Source organism: Apodemus sylvaticus, chromosome 3, assembly GCF_947179515.1.
Source record: "Apodemus sylvaticus chromosome 3, mApoSyl1.1, whole genome shotgun sequence".
NCBI lineage: Eukaryota > Metazoa > Chordata > Mammalia > Rodentia > Muridae > Apodemus > Apodemus sylvaticus.
Genome location: NC_067474.1, coordinates 138,576,305 through 138,595,851, shown reverse-complemented (window position 1 = coordinate 138,595,851; position 19,547 = coordinate 138,576,305). Strand labels below are relative to the sequence as shown.

The window sequence follows — 19,547 nt, the reverse complement described above, 5'->3', positions numbered from 1 at the left end:
CTTCATACCAGAAACAGATGATCCACAAAGAAGGTTCTCGGGCATTCACATACCCAGGCTCTGAGGTTGGAATTCCCCACTCACAGCTGTGCAGCACTTCAACAGTGCCACACAGGAAGACGGTAACACTGACAAGTTTTTATTACTCGGTACCGCATATAGAACCTAGAAATATAAATACATCTCTAGAGTTCCGCAAAGGAGCCTCCACCCACAACCAGTTTCCCCCCCCCCCCAGGTGGGTAACAGGGCAATATGGGTTGCAGGTGACCTCCCTCTGTCCAGTGAACATCTCCATATATAAAAATAAATCTGTGGAGGGTCCCCAGTGACCCAGCACCCTGTATCATGCTGGTGCCTGTGCAGGGCTGAGGCCTGGGAGCCCTCAGGATTCTAGGACCTCCTCAAGAGGGGAGGTCTACCCTGGACACCGAAGTCCTGTCAGCACAGCCAGGGACCCCTCGGCAAACAGCTGGGGAGGGGAGGAGTTTAATGGCTGATGTCGCTGGAGATGGGGAGGAGGTTCTGATCACCCAAGACAGGGCACTGGTCCCCATGACTGTTGGACCAGTTTTCCCTAGAGGGAGGATGAAGGGAGAGCACGTGGGACGCTTCAGTTCCCTAGTTCTGTCAAAGGTGGGAGCAGTATCCCAGTCTGCCTCAGTTTCCTGCAGTCACTGAGCTCAGTCAAGTGCCCAGAGAGCTGGAGTGGGGAGACTGAGGAAGACAGCTGCTGCTGGCAAGTCAAGGCCAAAGGCACTGCTGGAAGTCACTGCTCCCCACTATGGGGTATTCCCCAAAGATGCATTATGGTTTCCAGGCTCTCCGCTAGACATCCTTGCTTGGACTCTGAGCCTGATGATGACTCCACCCTAAGGAGAGAACACCCCGCCCCTCAAAGCCTTACTCAATTTTGACTTTAAAGAAGCCTTTCTGGGCACCCCACCCCCCACCATATAAGCAACCACACTCCACCTGCCCATCCCCCCTGTGCCCAGGGGGTATCCCCTCCTAATGTGCTCCCTCTAAAGGTGCTCTCTATCCTGCCTACCTCTCTCCACTCCCACCTGCTCTGCCTCAGCCCATGACACTTCCTCCATACCACACGACAGCAAAACAGGCATCCATCAGGGGCCTGTCCACACCCAGCAGCCTTTCTGCCCTCCCTGGATGGCTTTGGTCTCAAGGTCTCAAAGCTGCCAGGGCCCTTGCAGATAGGTCAGCTTAGCACCACGCTCCTTCAAGAACTCTGAACGCTGCAGGGGAACTATGTATAGTGTACAGGGACTGAGCAGCCTGAAGGGGCTCACCCGAGGATTCGCTGTCCTGCTCAGGGAAGAGCGCTGGAGCCATAGGGAAAGGCAAACTCTCCAGGGCCAGGCTTCTCCCCATGTTGGTCTGACATTGACCCTGGCTCCAGGCTCCGCCTTCCCCAAGTATAGAGTAGGGCTTAGACCAGCCTATCAAACCACTCCCTCGGTCTCCTCTCCACTCTCCAGAATGCAGAATAAGCCTCTGTTGTGCTCTTCTGAAATCAGTTCCAACCAAATCAGACATCCGGGCCCAGGGTAAGCACCAGGCCTTTGTGTGGCCTATTAGGAGCCTGGCCCTCATCCTGAACTGCCAACCCCAAGGCAGGAAGCCATCAGCTCTGCAGTTTCCACCGGGGGTCCAGTCCCTGAGCTCAGCACCACTTGCCTGCTAGGGCCTTATTAATACCAATGTGCAGATAGACCTCGCCAAGGTACAGGACGTAAGGGACACTACCTACTGGCTCAGGCTCCCATACTCCGGTGCCTAGGCAGCTGAGGTCCCCGCCAGAACCAGTGGGTATCTCTCAGGGACCCTTAAGGCCTGGCAAGTCAAAAGCTCTCTGGAAATGAGATGTCCACTGATTAGGCCCAATCCCTACAATAGCCCATCTCTGACAGATACATCATGGCCGATGCCAGCCCAGGCAGCAGACCCCTGTGTGGAAGCCCAAGGAGCCTGAGCTAGGACAACTGAAACTCTTGCCCAACCAACACCCTTGACACCCCAATCTTCCCTTGACACCCTAACCTTCCTACTGTTTTGTCTGGGGTCCTCTCTGGGGATCTGAACCTCGTTTTAGGACCACTAGGTCAGCAAGGTGTTGTGAGGAAAAATGAAATGGGACAACGTGGTACCAAGCAGCTCAGGGCCCACGAAGTGAGAGCACTCTTCCCAGCCAAGGGGAGTGCAGCTTGCAGGTCCTTGGGCAGGGCTGAGAGGCTCACACTTGTACCCCCTGACCCTGGAGCTGTAGCACTCGAGTCTGCAGGGCACTGATCCCACTAAGGAGGGCCTCTCGATGTTCTGCGGAAGAGATCCCAAGGCTCCCCAGGTCCCTGCAAGGAGGAAGGTTACATCCAACTGAACCAACCCCTCCTACCCCTCCCATGGAACCAGCCCTCTACTTCCCCCTCTCAGGACTGGGAAGGGCGCAGGACCAGGACAGGTGGGGCTTTCCCAGGTAAGAAGGGGCTCTCCTTCCTAAGAACCTTGGCTTCTTAGACTCACTGGGCAGTCATCTCAGCCACGGCCTCCAGACTCCCGTAACCTGCGGCAGAGAAGTTGTCCTTGTAGCGGCACAGGTCTAGGGCCTCCAGCCAGGCACCCACGGAGCCAAAGGAGGGAAAGGTAGAAAAGGCACGGTCTGCCAGGGGGGTGGGAGGCCTGAGGAGCAGAGACGCTACAGTCAGACAACAGCCAGGGTGTGGCATAAGACCCAGTCACTCTTGAAAAGCAGCTCAAGAAAAGACCAGGGGAGGTGGCTGGAGAGATGGCTCAGCAGGCAAGAGCACTGACTGCTCTTCCAAAGCTCCTGAGTTCAATTCCTGGCAACCACATGGTGGCTCATAAGCATCTGTAATGAGATCTGATGCCTTCTGGTGTGTCTGAAGACAGCTACAGTGTACTCATATAAATAAAAGAAATAAAAGAAAAGAAAAGACCATGGGAAAAGGCAGATGATCACACCCAGTGATGAGCGCGCCTCTCACGGGCACCCAAAAGCCTCTGAAGAAGTGGGTCGGATACTCAAGCAGGTGCAGAGCTGAGGCAATTAGAGGGCAGATTCCAGGACATGACTGCCTGGTGAGGGGAGGTCGGATCGGTCTGGACAATGTGCCGGGCTTCACACCTGCCCAGGTCGGGTGAGGTGCTTGGTTGCCGTGGGGATTTGGGAGGATATTTACAGACAGGTGATAGTTTGGCTGACTGGCCTGGCTTAGGGGTCGGTGAGGATGTACCTGACACAGGTGGGCGAGGCACACTTGGAGGGTTCTGGCTCCTGCCCCATCTTGCTCAGGATGCTGTGGATCTGGGAGAACCTGGGCCGCTCACCTGGGTCTTTCTGCCAGCACTCTAGCATCAATCGGTGCAGTTGGGAGGGACAGTTCCTGGGGGGTGGCAGGCGGAAGCCATCCTCCACAGCCTTGATTACCTAGGCTCCAGAGATGAGTAGCAGACAGGATGTTTCCAATTACCCAACATAGAGCACCACCCCACCATCATCCCAGGGACTCCAGGCGGGATGGGCGTGAAAGAGAGGTCTGGGAGCTAAGAGGTCAAAGATCAATAGACAGAGGTCAGGGAGCTGGATCCGTAGGTCACTTACATCTTGTCCAGACATGTCCCAGTAGGGCCGTTCCCCAAAGGCCATCACCTCCCACATGACAATGCCAAAGCTCCATACATCACTAGCAGAACTGAAGTGGCCAAACTGTAGAGTCTCAGGAGCTGCCCAGAGCGCCGGGCTCCTGCCACTCTAGGTGGGAAAGCATTGAGTCAACAGCAGGCTTCATCCAGGCTGGCCACTGGCACCCACAGCCAGTCCCACACGCTTTGCCCTCACCCCTCCACAGCTGAGGAAGCTGCCCAGCTGACACAGGCATGGTACTACCAAAGGGGAGAGCCCAGAGAGAGGAGGAGGCTGAACCGAGATACAGAGACCATGGGTATGGTCACCAGGAGAAACAGCAAATGTGGTAGCAAAGAAGGGAACTCCTTACCATGGTAGTGTAGACAGCTTCGGCTCGGTCCCGGGGACCCCGCCCAAAGCCAGAGATCTTACAGACGAGGCCACTGCTGACAAGCACTCGACGGGCTGCAAGGCCCCGGTGAACGTAGCCCATCTCTGACAGATACTTCATGGCGGATGCCAGCCCAGGCAGCAGACCCATCAGCTGTGCAGCCACCAGCTCCCCCTCGTGATGCTATGGAATTAGTGAGGACTGAAGCCAGGGCTGTACACGCAGATCACCCAGGAAGCCCCTAAGTCCCTCTGGGATTCAGTGTACTGTGAGCATCGGGCCGGCCTGCCCAGTGGGAGCATTGGCAACCCCAACCCCCAAGAGAAAAGGGAAGCGCCAAGAAAAATATGGCCTTGGTACTTTCCCACCCAAGGAGAGGGCTCCAACTGGTGACTCACCCTGAGGAAATCATCAAGAGCCCCGAGGTTCATGTACTCGATGACAATCATCAAGGGGTTTCCTGCATCAGGGATGGAGACACTGAGCTGCTGCCTCTGCCTGTGTACAGCGCCCCCTTCCGGCAGTACCTCAGCCAAAACAGCCCAAAGCAAAGCCAAGTTTTCTAATCTTGTCACCTACCCACCCAGCCCCACCCTCACCCACCCTGGTGCTGAGGTTAAAAAACAAAAAAGGTCATCTGTCCATAGTGGGACAGAGACGGAGACAGAGCTGTAAGGAGTCAGCTGAGAAAGATCATCCAAAGGGACAGTGATCCGCTCCCCAAATATTAATGGAAATTGGAAAGGTCATTCTGGGTCAGCATGGCCACTGCAAGAGAGGGGCCACCCTGAGTCACTAAAGTGGAGGTGAACTAAGGTTTGTGCCTGGGCCCACACCACAGCCGAGGGGCACCCCCACCTGATGCCCGACCAAGCATAGGGATGTGCAGTACCAGGCGTACCTCTGGTGACAACTCCTTCCAAACGCACAATGTGGCTGTGGTCAAACTGCCCCAGGGTGAGGGCCTCAGCCAGGAAGCTGAGCCTCTGGGCGTCAGAGCAGCCATCCCTCAGAGTGTGTACGGCCACGGGCAGTTCCTGGCGACCCGGCAGCTGCAGGTGGCCGCAGCACAGGTCCCCAAACCGTCCTGCGAAGAAACGGGCATCTCAGACTCCTACCAACAAATGGAGTAGGCTGAGCCAAGGTGACTCTGGGTCCTGGGGTCCTTTCCAGTTTGTGGTGGGAAGCTCTAGAGTTTGAAGCATCGTAACCTTGGTCTCCATTTTTTTTCCTCTTAGTCTTAGTCTTCTTCTCTGTGTCAGAGGCACAGTAACTTTGAAAGTGCTTGCCCATCAAAGGTCATTAAATGCACCAAAGCCAAGGCTTTGCTAGTGATGTAAGTGGTGACTACATCTATTCTGCGCTACAGCTCTTCCTGCCTTCTGTCTTGTGGGTTCTGGGGAGAAGCCTGTTTCTTGGAGCACAGCAACAAGCCAGCAAGGTGCCCTGAGCTTGGGGAGTTTCCATAGCAACCTTTTAGGTGAGAAATTGAGGCTCAGAGCCGAAGAGGATGCGCTTTACTCAGATAATCCACCCTCAGACCTCACGTATGTCTGGCCTGAAGCTTCCTGGGAAAACCTCTCCTTGCTGTTCCATTGGGACTACACTGAGACTGCCCAGAGAAAGGTCCTGAGTGCAGATGTCCCACAGTGACCTAGGGAACAGACCAGAGAGGGCAGAGCCACAGACACTTCAGTCGGGCAAGGGGCTTTCTGGGAAAGGACGCCCTCAGTGCAGAGGCGGGGCTTCTGGCCACGGGCTGGGAACTAGCTTTCTGGAAAGAAGTGGCAGAGACTTTTCCCCAGTGGGTGTTGCCTGGTGGGTGGGGTTTATCCAGTGGGCGGAGCTCCCTGACGAATCCAGGCTTCAAGGGTCCAGGGGCTTGCCTGCTCCCAAGCTCTTTTCCAGGGTGACGCTTTTGACATCTAGCTCTTTGGCAAACAAATGCACAGCCTGTAACGGGTCCCCGCAGCTTTGGGGGTCCAGAAACGTGCGGCGTGTCGGGACTTTGACTGAGAACAGAGGAAGAGAAAGAGAGCCTGAGGAAATGGGGCCTCATTGCTGGGATAACAGGTGATGGCCACTGGGAAGGGGCCAAAGACAGAGGTATGTGCGGCAAGGACAACTCACAGTGGAAATACAGTTCCTCCTCGTCATGGGCGCTGCCGCTTCCTTTGCCGTCGCAGGGCCTGTGGGGACACAGAGGCAGCCTTTCACCAGAGGACCTCAGCCCCTCCCACTTCACCAGCGCCCAGGACAGAGCTTCTTGGTCCCTTCAGAAAGAAAAGCTCTGTGCCTCTTCTGGGGAGCGACTTTCTTGTCCTGTTGGCTTCTTTTCACTTTTAAGTTATTTTTAGATTTATTGTGTGTGTGTGTGTGTGTGTGACAAGTTGCAGAAGTTGGTTCTCTCCTTCCACCTTGTGGGGTCTGCCTGCCCTTCTCCACTAAGCCATTTTTTTTTTTTTTGGTTGGTTGGTTTGGTTTTTCAAGATAGGGTTTCTCTGTGTAGTGTTGGCTATCCCGGAACTCACTCTGTAGACCAAGCTGGCCTACAGAGATCGTGGTGGTTTGAATATGCTCGGCCCAGGACGTGGCACTATTAGGAGGTGTGGCCTTTTGGAGCAGTTATGTCACTGTGGCTGTGGGCTCTGAGACCCTCATCCTAGCTGCCTAGAAACAGTCTTCTCCTAGCTGCCTCCAGATGAAGATGTAGAACCCTCGGCTCCTCCGGCACCAGGCCTGCCTGGATGCTGCCATGCTCCTGCCTTGATGACAATGGACTGGCCCTCTGAACCTGTAAGCCAGCCCCAATGGAATGCTGTCCTTACAAGAGTTGTCTCTCTAGCCAGGCGGTGGTGACGCACACCTGTAATCCCAGCACTCTGGGAGGCAGAGACAGGCAGATTTCTAAGTTCGAGGCCAGCCTGGTCTATGGAGTGAGTTCCAGGACTGCCAGGGCTATACAGAGAAACACTGTCTCAAAAAAAAAAAAAATCCAGAAAACAAAACAAACAAACAAACAAAAAAGAGTTGTCTTGGTCATGGTGTCTGTTCACAGCAGTAAAACCCTAACTAAGACAGGGATCTACCTGCCTTGGCCTCTGTCTCCCAAATGCTGAGATTAAAGGTATGTGCCACATGCCTGGCTCACTAAGCCATTTTACAGCCCCACCTCTCTAAAACATTTTAATCTTTTAAATTACCTCTCTCAGGCTATAGAGATAGCTCAGCAGTAAGAGCACTGGCTGTTCTTCCAGAGATTCTGAGTTCAATTCCCAGCAACCACATGGTGTCTCACAACTATCTATAATGGGATCTGATGCCCTCTTCTGGCATGCAGGTATACATGCAGATAGAGCATTCCTTGAATAAATAAATAAATAATAAATAAATAAATAAATCTATCTTTTAAAAAATTACTTGTGTATGTGAGTATGTGTGCCCATGCATGCACACACATGCTATGATTGGCATTCCTGTGCAAGTCAGAGGACAACTTGAGGGAATAGTTTCTTTCCACTCTGTGAGTCTCAGGGATTGAACTCAGGTCACCAGACTTGATGGCAAGCACTTTTATGCACTGTGCCACCCCTGCTGAAAGATTCTTTGTCACCCTGCCCCCTTTCGTCACCTGTTGCTGCCTCAGTTGCAGCTGTGGCTGTGGTTTGCAGTGCCACACCCTCCTCCCCTGGGCACACAGACCACCCAAAGCTGGGATTGCTAGCTCTTCAGTGCTGTCACTGTTCCTGGTGATTCTGCTTTGAGAAAACTTCAGAGACGTGCAAGTCTACACTCTCACACAAAGCCCCATGCTACCCTATCAGGATTAACAAGCTGATCCTTCCTGAGCCAGAGGCAGAGCCCAGGGCAGTCTAGATCTGGAGACCTGAGGCAGGACTTTCCTGGCCCTGTGAAGGCTCTGGCTTTTGTTCTGGGAACAAAGGAAAGCCGGTGGTAGGGACCTGGAACAGGGCCTGATTCAATTTATACTTTATGTGGATTTTTATTTTTTTATTTTTTTTCCAGCTTGCATTTGAGAAAGAAGATCCTGGCAGCCAGAAGGTAGCCAGCCATTCCAGAGTTCCCTCAGGAGATGGCAGTAGCTTGAGCTACAGGGGTTGCCCATCCTGTGAGAGATCTGTGGAAGGGCAAGATGACAGGCTTGGAGACTGCAGGTGGCCAGAGAGCTCACGGAGCGCCACAGGCCAAGCAGAACGGGGAAGCTCAGCTATCTTAGCTCGCTGCATCTGGCTTATAGTGCGGGTTTATTAACTCCTGGGCGGTGGGAGACGCAGAGGAGTTTATAAGTAGGGAATCTGATGGAAGGTGGATCTGCTCTGAAAATACAAAGCAGGGCAGATGAGGAGGCCTGAAAGGAGCAACTGAGAATGATCAGGCCAGAGTGAGGGGACAGGAGAACTGCGGATGAGGACTAGAGGTAGGCAGGAGAAGAGCTGTCACAGGAGCCGAAGAGAAAGCCCAGGAGACAAGGTGCTTTCCCTTTGCAAAGGGAAGTGTGTCACAGGAGAGAAAGGCACGAAAGGACTCTGACACATGCCCTTGGCAATTGATTGTGAGTTCTTACATCTGAGCATCCCCTCGCAGAGGCTGTGGGACTGCGTGGCTCTTTTTTTTTTCTTATACATAATAAAACCATAATAATGACAGCCCTGGGGCTGGAGAGATGGCTCAGTGGCTGAGAGCACTGACTGCTCTTCCAAAGGTCCTGAGTTCAAATCCCAGCTACCACATGGTGGCTCACAACCATCCGTAATGAGATCTGATGCCCTCTTCTGGAGTGTCTGGAGACAGCTACAGTGTACTTACATATAATAAATAAATAAATCTTAAAAAAAAAAAAAAATGACAGCCTTGCCTAACAACATCATGCTAACAAAGAGCTTACAGATATAGTGTGGGTGTTTTATTTTTGTTTCTTGTTTTGTTGCTTTGAGACAGGGTCTCATTCTGTAGTCCCTGGCTGTCTTGCAACTCCATATATAGACCAGGCTAACCTCAAAGATGTGAGCCATCACATCTGGCTTATGGTGTTGGACTGTCCCCCAAGGGCTTGAGTGCTCAATCACTTGGTCCACGGCCTGGGGTGAAAAGGGGAGGTGGTGGAGCCTTTGGGAGGTGTGGTCTGGGAGAAAGAAATCGGGTCACTGAGGACATGCCCTTTGGGGGACATTGTGACCCCAGTCCTTTCCTGATTGTCTGCTTGCTGGCTGCCAGTGAATGGAGCAGCTGCTTAGGTTCCAAGCCCTTGCTGAGGTGACTGGCCACCCACAGGGCTGAGGCCAAGGGCCACGGACCAAACTCCTGAAACTGCAAGCCCCTCCGACCCTCCAGAACTTTTCTTCATCATGAGTTGACTATATTGTCCATTTCGTCACAGCTACAGATGGCTAACACACTTCCTAGGACTCAGTGTGTGGTGTGGATGAGAATGGCCCCACAGTCTCAGATGCTCTGTGTCAAGTTAGTGGAACTATCTAGGAAGGATTGGGAGGTGTGGCCTTGTCAGAGTAGACGTGACCACACACACACACACACACACACATACACCCCACATTCACTCTCACCCACAAATAAAAATACACATACCTAAAAATAAACCTTTAAAAAGAACATTCTGTGATTAAATCCATTTCTTAGTATGGTAATTTACTCTCTGGTTCTCCTCAGTGAAAGGCAGCTTGTCCTGAAGTCAGCAGCTAGCCTGTAGCTAATCCTAGCCTACTCCAGTCCACTGGTCTCTCTCCTGCCTCCTGCCTCCACAACCCTGATGGTTAAAGCCAGGATGAGAAGCTCCTAGCAGCTGCCCATCCCTGACTTCCAAGAGCCCCAGAGCAAGGACTTCAAGTGAAGCTCTGTGAGGACGGAGCTCCCTGTTCTTGTCCTGCCTCGCCTCCTCTTCCTCCTCCTCCCTTCCCCCACCCTTTCCGAGACAGAGTCTCTCTGTTGTGCTCTAGCTATCTTGGAACTCTGTGTGTAGACCAGGCTGGCCTTGAACTCACTGCTCCACTTGCCTCTGTCTCCTCAGTGCGCATGCCTTTTGTTGGTATTCTGTCTAAGCTCCACCCCACACCTACCTGGCAATAGCCAGGTATGCCCCGCCCCATAGATCTGGCCCACTATAAGAGGGACTACTTGCCCCTCCTCTTCCTCTTTGCTCTCTCTGCTCTCCCACATACTCTTACCCCTCTGCCCCTTGGGCTCTCTCTCTCTCTCTCTCTCTCTCTCTCTCTCTCTTTCTCACACAGACACACACACACACACACACACACACACACACACACACACACACACACGTGGTCATGGCCCCCTCCACTCTCTCTCTCTCTGCCTTTCTCTAGCACTAACTCCCATCCCCTACTCTGAATAAACTCTATTCTATACCATGCCTGTGTGTGTGTGGTCCCTCAGGGAGAAGAGGTGCCTGGACAGGGGCCTGCCTGGGCACCCCCTTCCCCACACTGCCGTGCCACACTCCCTTAACCCCCCATCCTCTCTTTTTAAGCCTTCACCTTTAATCCCAGCTTGTCATATCTTCCTGTCCTGGAGCTGCAGGACAATCATCTCTCCTCTGACTGGCAGAACTTTGGTCGAGGCCATGCAAATCGCCAGGATCAAAGAAACACTCACTGGCCCTCCAGCCCACAGGAGGCCAGAGCTCCCCAGCAAGCCCACAATTCCTCTACACCCGGCTCCAACCCTCTAGCTCTGCCTGCCACAGCCCCAGAATGGGGCTGCCAGGAACCCCTGGGCATTCTGGCCCTGGGCAGGGTGGGGGATATGCACCGCTAAAAAGTCTCTGCTTTGTGCAAAGGAAATGGAATCTTCTTCCAACCAGACCTGACCAGTCCTGGCCCCTCCCTCCCTTCCTCCCCCCCCCCCCCCAGGCCACCAGTCGTCCTCACCATTTTCTGCTTGCAAGCTTCTTAGAGGGCCGTGGCTCAGACAGATGAGTTTCCCTCTCTGTCCCCCTCTCTCCCACCCACTTACTTTTTCTCTTTGCTTGTGTTCAAGGGGCTTCAGATCCCCTGGGGGCCAGAACTGGGGGCCTGTGCGTGCCTAGCGCCTCTGGAGAATCCTAATCGCACAGGAGCAGCTGGGGCTTGGTTCCATCCTCAGCGATGCCTTCTGACATTTAATGAGTTAAGGAGCCAAATCCCCTTCATCCCAGCACGGCTGAGCTAACTGCAGTGCCTGCAGCTGGTGCGTGAGTAGCATGTGGGGGAGGGGCCGCGCTGGCCACACTACTATCTTTTTGAAGGGAGGGAAAGACAAGGGACCAGGCTGGCCTCAGATTCTATATGTAGCTGAAGTAGAGCTTGAACCCCTGACTTCCCTGCCTCCACAGCCGAAGGTTGCTGGCATGTGTTCCCTGGCGGCATTGGGATCTATGTAGCAGTGTGCTTGAGTCTGTGAAAGTGTGTGTGTGTGTGTGTGTGTGTGAGTCTGTGAATGTGTGTGTGTGTGTTGCACATATAGGTACTTGTGTGTCCATATTTTATACATATGGGAACAGAACCTACCAGAGGTCACCAGCAGGATGAAGCCAGCTACCTACCTCCTCCAGATGGCCAGCACACTCATCACGGAGCCCAGGACCAAGAGGGCTGAGATGGTCACCACGGTGACAACCACTGCAGGGCTTTGGTTCCTGGACCCTGGGGCAACTAGAGGGGTAAAAACAGGAGCTGAGGGCAGACAAAGGATTAGGCTCCTGGCCTAGCATCGAGAGAGGTTTCTATCTCAGCAGTCAGGAGGATCCCTTGCAGGGCCTCTCCACTGCAGCCCAGCTCTGAGCAGAGGCAAGAGTCCAGGTTGCTGGGGTTGGCCTCCCCTTATGCCTTTCAAGGCAACGAGACACTTCCAGAAGCTCTGCAGAGTCACAGCCTCTGTTCTGAGTTCCTTTCCCAACACAGAGTTTCCACCAACAGCAGTACCTCGACATTGAGCATGCCTGTGTCTAAAGCAGGCTGCTTCATGCCTCAACTATAGCATCCTGCCTCATCGCTACAAAAGTCCTGGGAAGGTCACTGTCTGGAGTTTAAGCAGAGAAGATGTGGTGTGAACAGAGGATTTTGTGGCGGCTTTGGTTTCATTTTTAAAATGGAGTCTCATGTAGCCTGGGCTGACCTCCAACTTGTGTAGCCAAGGATGACTTTGAACTCCTGATGCTTCTGCCTTTACCTCCCACGTGCTGGGACTACATCATGTGCCACCACACCCAGGTGAACCCAAGACTGGAACTTGTTCCCCCAAACCCTCTGCCTAATGCCAAAGCAGCTTCAAAACTGTACAGACACTCACAGGACCCCAGTCTGCTCATAGAAATGCACAGGCCCAGACTGAGAGACAAAACTAAGTAAGTTAATAAACAATATTAACTATAGACAAAAATACATAACCAGAGCAGGGGTGGGGGCCTAGGAGACTGAAGGACACAGAGTCTGCATCCCAGGCCCATATGCACAAATGGAGCCTGGGAAATGTCAACCAGCCGCAGAACTGGAGGATACACTGTACAGAGGCAGAGGATAACAGGACGGAAGCTGAGTCTGGGAATGGAGGGAACTTGGGGAGGCACAACCAAAGGACCCTGGACACAGACTAGGGAGAAAGAACTATCCGGGAGGAGTGAACGTCCCATTCTTGCCTGGCTGGAGCAGAGAGGACAGAGGCAGCCTGTGGTGCAGGGAGTCCGGATGGGAATGAGGGGTGTGAGACTTAAAGGCTCAGAAGAACTAGTAAGGAGGGGAGGGAGGCACTGGACGCTGAGGAGAAAGATGGCTGTCTGTAGCAGGGGAGTGGGGAGGAAAGAAGAGGAGGGTGGCTCAGGTGGCTTCCACTACCAACCGCCTCCCCTGCTCCCTTCCACTTGTTCAGACATCCCCCGGTCACGGTTTTCCTCTGCTCTGCCCAGCACCTGCCCACAGCCAGACTCAGCCAGGCGTTCTGCTGACCACCTTCCCCGATCCAGGACCCCTCCGAGGGTCACCTTCACCTCTCTTAGGGATCCCAGCATTTCCTATCTTGGATTACATCATGTAGCAGGTTGGGAAGAATTCTTATCTTGACAGCAGGTGCCAGAATGCCTCTTCGGGGGGAGCTGCCTTTGTTGGGGAAAATACTTCCAAGAGCTGTGCAGGGTAGGTGGGGGTGAGATCCGGAGGGTTGGGGCCAGCAGCAAGTGAGCGAGTGAGTGTGAGCGAGCGAGTGAGTGTGAGCGAGTGAGCAACAGAGAGAGAGCTGTGTGCTGGAAGCTTCTGGCTGTGTACTGGAAGGGAATGGGGAGGGGCGGGAAGGCAGGGGACGAACCGGCACAGAACCAGGAAGGTGGACATTGGAAGATGGAGAATTCTCAAGTTCAGCTTCTCTTCTATTGTTGGGACTTTATTGAGATGTGATTTATACACCATTCGCTTCTCTCTCCCTCCCTCTCTCCTTCCTCTGTCCCTTCCATTCTTCTTTCCTCTCCCTCTTCCTCCCTTCCTTTCTCGTTTCTTGAGCCAGGATGTCATGTAGCCCAGGCTGGCCTCAAACACTTGGTTTCCCTTTCCTTCCCTCCCACGCGTCTCCAGCTCAGCTACCTGTGGTGTCACAGCTGCCAGCCTGGAGTTCTGGGTAGAGGCATCTGGCCTTGGATGCTTCTTGATGGATGGCCCTTTCTCGAGCTTTCCAAGTGTCCAGATTATTGGCCTGTGCCCCTTCCGGTCTCCCCCATTTCAGGGAAGTCGGCTTCACACGCTAAGCCCAGAGCGGGAAGTGGACACTGCACCAAGGCGGGTCTTTGGGAAGATGCCTAGTGGGTCACTGCGGGTGGATCTCAAATTCTCTGACTAAGATGTGAAGTGGCTTTTTTCTTTGTTTGCTTGTTTGGGTTTTGTTTTGTTGTTGTTTTGGTTTTCTGTTTTGTTTTGTTTTGTTTTGTTTTTAAGACAGAGTTTCTCTGTACCCCTGGCTGTCCTGGAACTCACTCTGTAGATCAGGTTGGTCTTGAACTCAGAGATCTGCCAGCCTCTGCTTTCCTAGTGATGAGATTAAAGGCTTGAAGCTCTCCTGTGGCTCCTTTCCCTTGTCCCCACCTACTACCCTTGTCCAGAATCTCCCAAGCACTCACATGGCTTACCTTCCCCTGGGGTCTGCACTTCGATGCTTGGACTGAAGCTCTGGGCCTCCCATGAAGGCCCTGGGGAGGCTGCCCGGATCTGAAAAACGTATCTGGTAGCAGGCTTCAAGTTGGTGACAGTGACAGCCGGTGCCCCTGTCTTCACTGTGGAGTAAGTCTGCTCACTCTGACCCTGGAGAGGATGGTGCAGTGAGGCCCAGACCCAGGAGGCTGAGAGGAGGGGGGACAGGGAACCCCAAGGGACTACCCTGAGGTTAGGAGTTGGGGGTGGGGGGAACCTGAGCCACACCATCTCCATAGAATCCGCTGTGCCTCTCTCCTCTAGACTCAGTCCCATAATAGGCCAGAGCTTTCTTTGCAGGGGTGACCAGGTGGTGGCTACCAGGGCTTGTCAGTCCGGGGGTGAGGTAACAAGCAAGCCTCACACAGACAAAAGGCTTTTCACCCCCCTGTCAACTGATGTGCAAAGCAGAGGAGAGCATGGATTAGCTTGGGGCTTTGCTCTGTTTTGATTCATGGATGAGGCACCTGGACTCAAGGGGAAAAAACTTCCTTACCTGGAGACTCAGGAGAGCACTGACTGTAACTGGGGAGCAGCTACTTCCTGTGCTGGGTCTTAGGCAGCCCTGAGCAGCCTCCCCTACTCTCTCTCTCTCTCTCTCTCTCTCTCTCTCTCACACACACACACACACACACACACACACACACACACACACACACACGCCATCCTTGGTAAGGAAGGGCCAGCCAGGGTGGCACTTTTAAATCCTTCAGGTCTGACCCAGTACATCTGACACCCAACGTTCCTCTCTATGCTCAAACTCCCCCAACCCCAACTCCATCTCTCCAGCCCGCAGCTTTGATCTGAGCTGTGGACATCCAGGAAATCCACCTGGACAGCTGACATGCCTCATACAGAGAGAGACCAGACTCACCACGCAGCCTGCCTGCCCTCTCTCAGCCAGCAGCTCCCCATCCCAGTCATCCAGGCCCATACATCCAAAAAGTGACCTGGTGACCCTGTTTTTTTCCTGGGCACCCCAACTGTCACAGCTCTCGACAGACTTCTATTAATCAGAGTCATTATCTGACTCAGCAAAGCCCCACACGGCTCTGAGGGAGTGGAATCCTGTCACACTGGGGAAGAAGTTTCTCTTTAATGAATTAATTTGCATGAAAGTGAGGCGAGGCACCATTTCGCAGAAGATCACGTCTCGGAGCTAAAGACACCAAATTGATGGGGAAAGAGACCACGGGCTGGGGAACAACTCCATTCATCAAACCGCAGCTGAACTCTCAGTAACTGCAGACTGGAAATGCACAGGAGAAGAGAAAGGTGGCTGTGGAGACACAAGCCTGTCATCCCAGCACGTGGGAGGTGGAGGCAGAGGCTAGCTGGCCCTAAGAAAAACCTGATCTCAAAATAAAAATAAATAAATAAACCGCCAACGAAAGAAAGAGAAGGAGAAGGAAGGAGAAGGCCATAAGGCTGTTTGTGAGGAGGGGCATTTGAGGCAGCCTGGGGTGGGGATGGGGACAAGAATTACAAGATGCAGCAGAAGGCTGGCATCACAGGCCCTAACACCCTCCATCCCAGCACGCAGGAGGCAGAAGCAGGGGGCTCCCTGTGAGCCGGGGTGCAGCCAAGGCTGCATAGTGAGATTGTCTCAAGCAAGCGAGCAAACAAGAAACAAACAAAAGGAAACCAGCAAAAGGATCTCATAAAAACCAACTCGCCGGGCGGTGGTGGTGCATGCCTGTAATCCCAGCACTCTGGGAGGTAGAGGCAGGTGAATTTCTGAGTTTGAGGCCAGCCTGGTCTACAGAGTGAGTTCCAGGACAGCCAGGGCTATACAGAGAAACCCTGTCTTGAAAAAAAACAAATCCAAAAAAAACCAAAAAATAAAAATAAAAAAAAACTCACTTTCAGCAGTGCACACATATAATCCCCTGCACGTTTATTGGGAGACAGAGACAAGCTTTATCTTGACAGAGATCAAAATAAACTCAAGGCCAGTCTGGTCTACACAGTGACTCTCAGACCAACTAAGGCTCCACAGAGAGAACCTGTTTCAAAGCAAACAAGAAGGTATCTCATGATGCACTGTTTGCTGAGAATGGTGGTCCACTCTAGAGGCTGAGGTCAGCCTGGATGGCAGGGAAAGACCCTAACTCAAAACTAAAAGGAACTCTATGGAATTGTTGGCGCACATTTATTTATTTATTTATTTATTTATTTAGACAGGGTTTTTTTCTATGTATCCCTGGCTAGCCTGGAACTCATTATGTAGACAAGGCTGGCCTCCAATTCAGAGATCTGCCTGCCTTTGCTTCACAATTTCTGGGATTTAAGGTGTGTGCACTATCACATCCGGCAGAATATATATATATACATACACACATATATATACATACACACATATATATACATACATATAGCATATATATTCATATATATACACATATAGAGGATACATGAGGATGTGTAAATTTCATAAGTGATGCACCACTCACACCCTTTTATAGAAAGGCAGGCAGGCTGGGATCTAGGCGGGTTTCCTGCTGGGACTCACCTTCTCATAGTAGCGGATCTCATACTCTGTGTTGTTGGTTCCGGGAGCTCCAGCAGAGACAGGTTCTCGCCACGACAGCGACACGCTCTGGGGCTCTACGCGGTCCCTGCGGATTTCATCCTCTTCCCAGGGTGCTGAGAGTAAGCAGAGCGGGATGCAATCCTGGACCCACTACCCGCAAGCGCTGGGTGAGGGCAGAAGGGGCGGGGCACGCACAGGGGAGCCTGGTTACATGTGGGCGTGGCCTGAAGGGCAGAGTCTTGGTAGGACGGGGGCTTAGGGAGAATATGTGGCCAAGGCTTCTCTCACTTTCTCCTTGCCTACTGGGAGGGAAAGCCCCGCTTGCCTTCCCAGTTTTCCTCATTCTGCTCGCTTCTCATCCTTCAGTCTCATTCTGTGGTTCGAAGAGCTAAGCGAATGTGTAGCCCAGATTGGCTCCTTCACGGTGGTATGGCTGCAGACAAGCGGGGATTAGAAGAAAATCACCCCAACATGATAAAGGACAAACGTGGGAAGCCCACAGCGAGCATCACACTCAAGAGTGAAAGGCTGGGAAGGTTCTGTTTGGAGATCGGGTAGGATGCCACTCACTGCTAAAAGCGCAGAGCAACCAGGCAAGAAAAACAAATAAAAGGCGTGAATGGGAAGACACAAAGGCATCATGGGATGGCATGATCTTAATGTGGAAAACCCTATAAAGAATTCACAAAGGGTTCTCAGAGAAGCAGCCTCACAGCATGAAGAATTGTGTATGAAGGCCTTGGATGAGACTAGATACAGTCAAAGGCTTGATCAGGTTCACCAGCCAGAGCGGTGGCTGGTAACCAGCAGTGTCCTGTACCTGTACCGGCAAGAGGTTGGTAAAATAGTGCAGAAGGCAGCATCAGATTCTGGAACATCAGGGAGTGGGAAAAAATAGATATCAGATAGCAAAGGGCAGAGGCGGCTGACAGCAAACGCATACCCTGCCCTTTGACAAGGGCTTGAATAGCCTCCGGTTTCACACGGTTTACCTATCTGGTAGGCCAGTCTCTGCTCTCTTAAATTCCAGTGGTGCCTAAGGATACAGATGGAGCCCAAACCGACAGTTGACAGCTGATTGCTGATATAAGGGACAGGGAGGGAGTGTCATATTTTTAACCTCTGTAAAGCCAGTGGGACTGGATAGACCCACATGGCTGTAGTCTACCCTAGGCTACACTACCAACTGAGTGATACTGTCTCCCATCCTAAAAATAACTTAAAAAATCCTTTAGTCTCTTCCCCAGTGCCTGACCCTTTGAAAAAAGCAATGTCTTTGTGAGCGGGACAATAGCAGCCTGCACTCCAGGCACAGCGGCTGAGCCTCCCCTCCCCTGGCCCCAGCAGGCTCAGTTCACTTGGGCCTGGCTTAGAAGGAGACCTGAGCCTCCTAGGAGGCGGTAAAGCCCTTTGTACACCCTGATGCGGGCAGAGTCGGGAGAGGCAAGAAATGTCACGTTTGAACTCTGTCAGCCAAGAGCCATCAGATGGCCAGGGGATCCACAGCCGGATACAGTTCCAATTTGGCCCCTCATAGATGTATTAGATGAAAGGCTGATGCCTCTGAGAAGGAAGGGTGTGAGTAAGGAAGGGTAAGATGGCTCAGTAGGTAAAGGACTTGTCATGCAAACGTGAGAATCTAAGTTCAAATCCCCAGAAACCATATAAAGTGGTTTTTTTGTTTGTTTTGTTGTTTGGGGTTTTGTTTGTTTTTGTTTTTTGGTACTAGATGCTTTCTGGACAGTTAGCCTGGCCTACAGAGCTACCATTTCTCAAACAAGGGAGGTAAAAATGGACACTAGAGGGTATCCTCTGACCTCCACATATACATGCCTGCACACACACACATATACACACACACACAGATACACACAATCATGTATACACACAATCACACGTACACCATACACATAATCATACACACACAAACAAAAACAAAAAGCAAAACAAAAACAAAAACATAAAAACCTAACGCTCAAACTAAGACCTCAGCCTGAGCCCCAGCTGCCGATGATGAGGTCAATCACAGCCCAGTTTGCCAGGAGAGCAGCTTCTAGGGAGACCCGCCAGCAGCCTGCTCCCTTGCCCTATTGACTAAGCTCTGATTTTGATTGCAGCGGTGTGTGTGTGTGTGTGTGTGTGTTATTCAATCCTGCCTGGCTACTATAAGACATTTCTTCCCTTCGCCATCCATTGCTTTAGGGTTGGGTTTACTTCTGTTCTAGCCAATAAAAGATGTCAGCTAAGAGGAGAGAGGTTCGGCTGGATGTGGTGGTACACGCCTTTAATCCTAGCACTCAAGAGGCAGCAGCAGACAGATCTCTAAGTTCGAGGCCAGCCTGGTCTACAAAGCAAGTTTCAGAACAGCCTGGGCTAGTGCTACTCAGAAAAATCCTGTCTTGGAAAAAAAAAATCAGGCTGATGTCTTATAATCTTGTAATTATACCTGTTATCCTAGCACCTGAGGAGGAGAATTGCTATGAACTTAAGGCTAGCCTGGGCTAAAAAGTATGACCTTGGTTTTTATGTTTTTGTTTTTGTTTTTTGGGTTTTCTGTTTGTTTGTTTTTTGGATTTGTTTTTTTCAAGACAAGGTTTCTCTGTATAGCCCTGGCTGTCCTGGAACTCACTCTGTAGACCAGGCTGGCCTCAAACTCAGAAATCTGCCTGCCTCTGCCTCCCAGGGTGCTGGGATTATAGGCGTGCACCACTACCGCCCAGCTTTTTTTTTTTTTTTTTTTTTTTTTAAAGATGGGTG

The 19,547-nt window shown here is 52.1% G+C and overlaps 1 protein-coding gene across 1 annotated transcript in view; it reads right to left on the bottom strand.

Moving 5' to 3' along the window:
- Positions 1-2,083: 2,083 nt before the first annotated feature.
- Positions 2,084-19,547, bottom strand: part of Epha10 (EPH receptor A10) — a 31,533-nt gene continuing 14,069 nt past the window's right edge. The window contains exons 6-17 of the mRNA XM_052175672.1: positions 16,770-16,903; positions 14,197-14,368; positions 11,632-11,740; positions 6,186-6,244; positions 5,942-6,067; positions 4,957-5,142; positions 4,454-4,515; positions 4,035-4,238; positions 3,641-3,790; positions 3,273-3,466; positions 2,542-2,697; positions 2,084-2,369 (exon numbers count right to left, since the gene is read on the bottom strand). Of these exons, the coding sequence (XP_052031632.1) occupies positions 2,255-2,369; positions 2,542-2,697; positions 3,273-3,466; positions 3,641-3,790; positions 4,035-4,238; positions 4,454-4,515; positions 4,957-5,142; positions 5,942-6,067; positions 6,186-6,244; positions 11,632-11,740; positions 14,197-14,368; positions 16,770-16,903 (1,667 nt within the window). The 3' untranslated portion in view covers positions 2,084-2,254. The remainder of the gene's footprint in view (positions 2,370-2,541; positions 2,698-3,272; positions 3,467-3,640; positions 3,791-4,034; positions 4,239-4,453; positions 4,516-4,956; positions 5,143-5,941; positions 6,068-6,185; positions 6,245-11,631; positions 11,741-14,196; positions 14,369-16,769; positions 16,904-19,547) is intronic.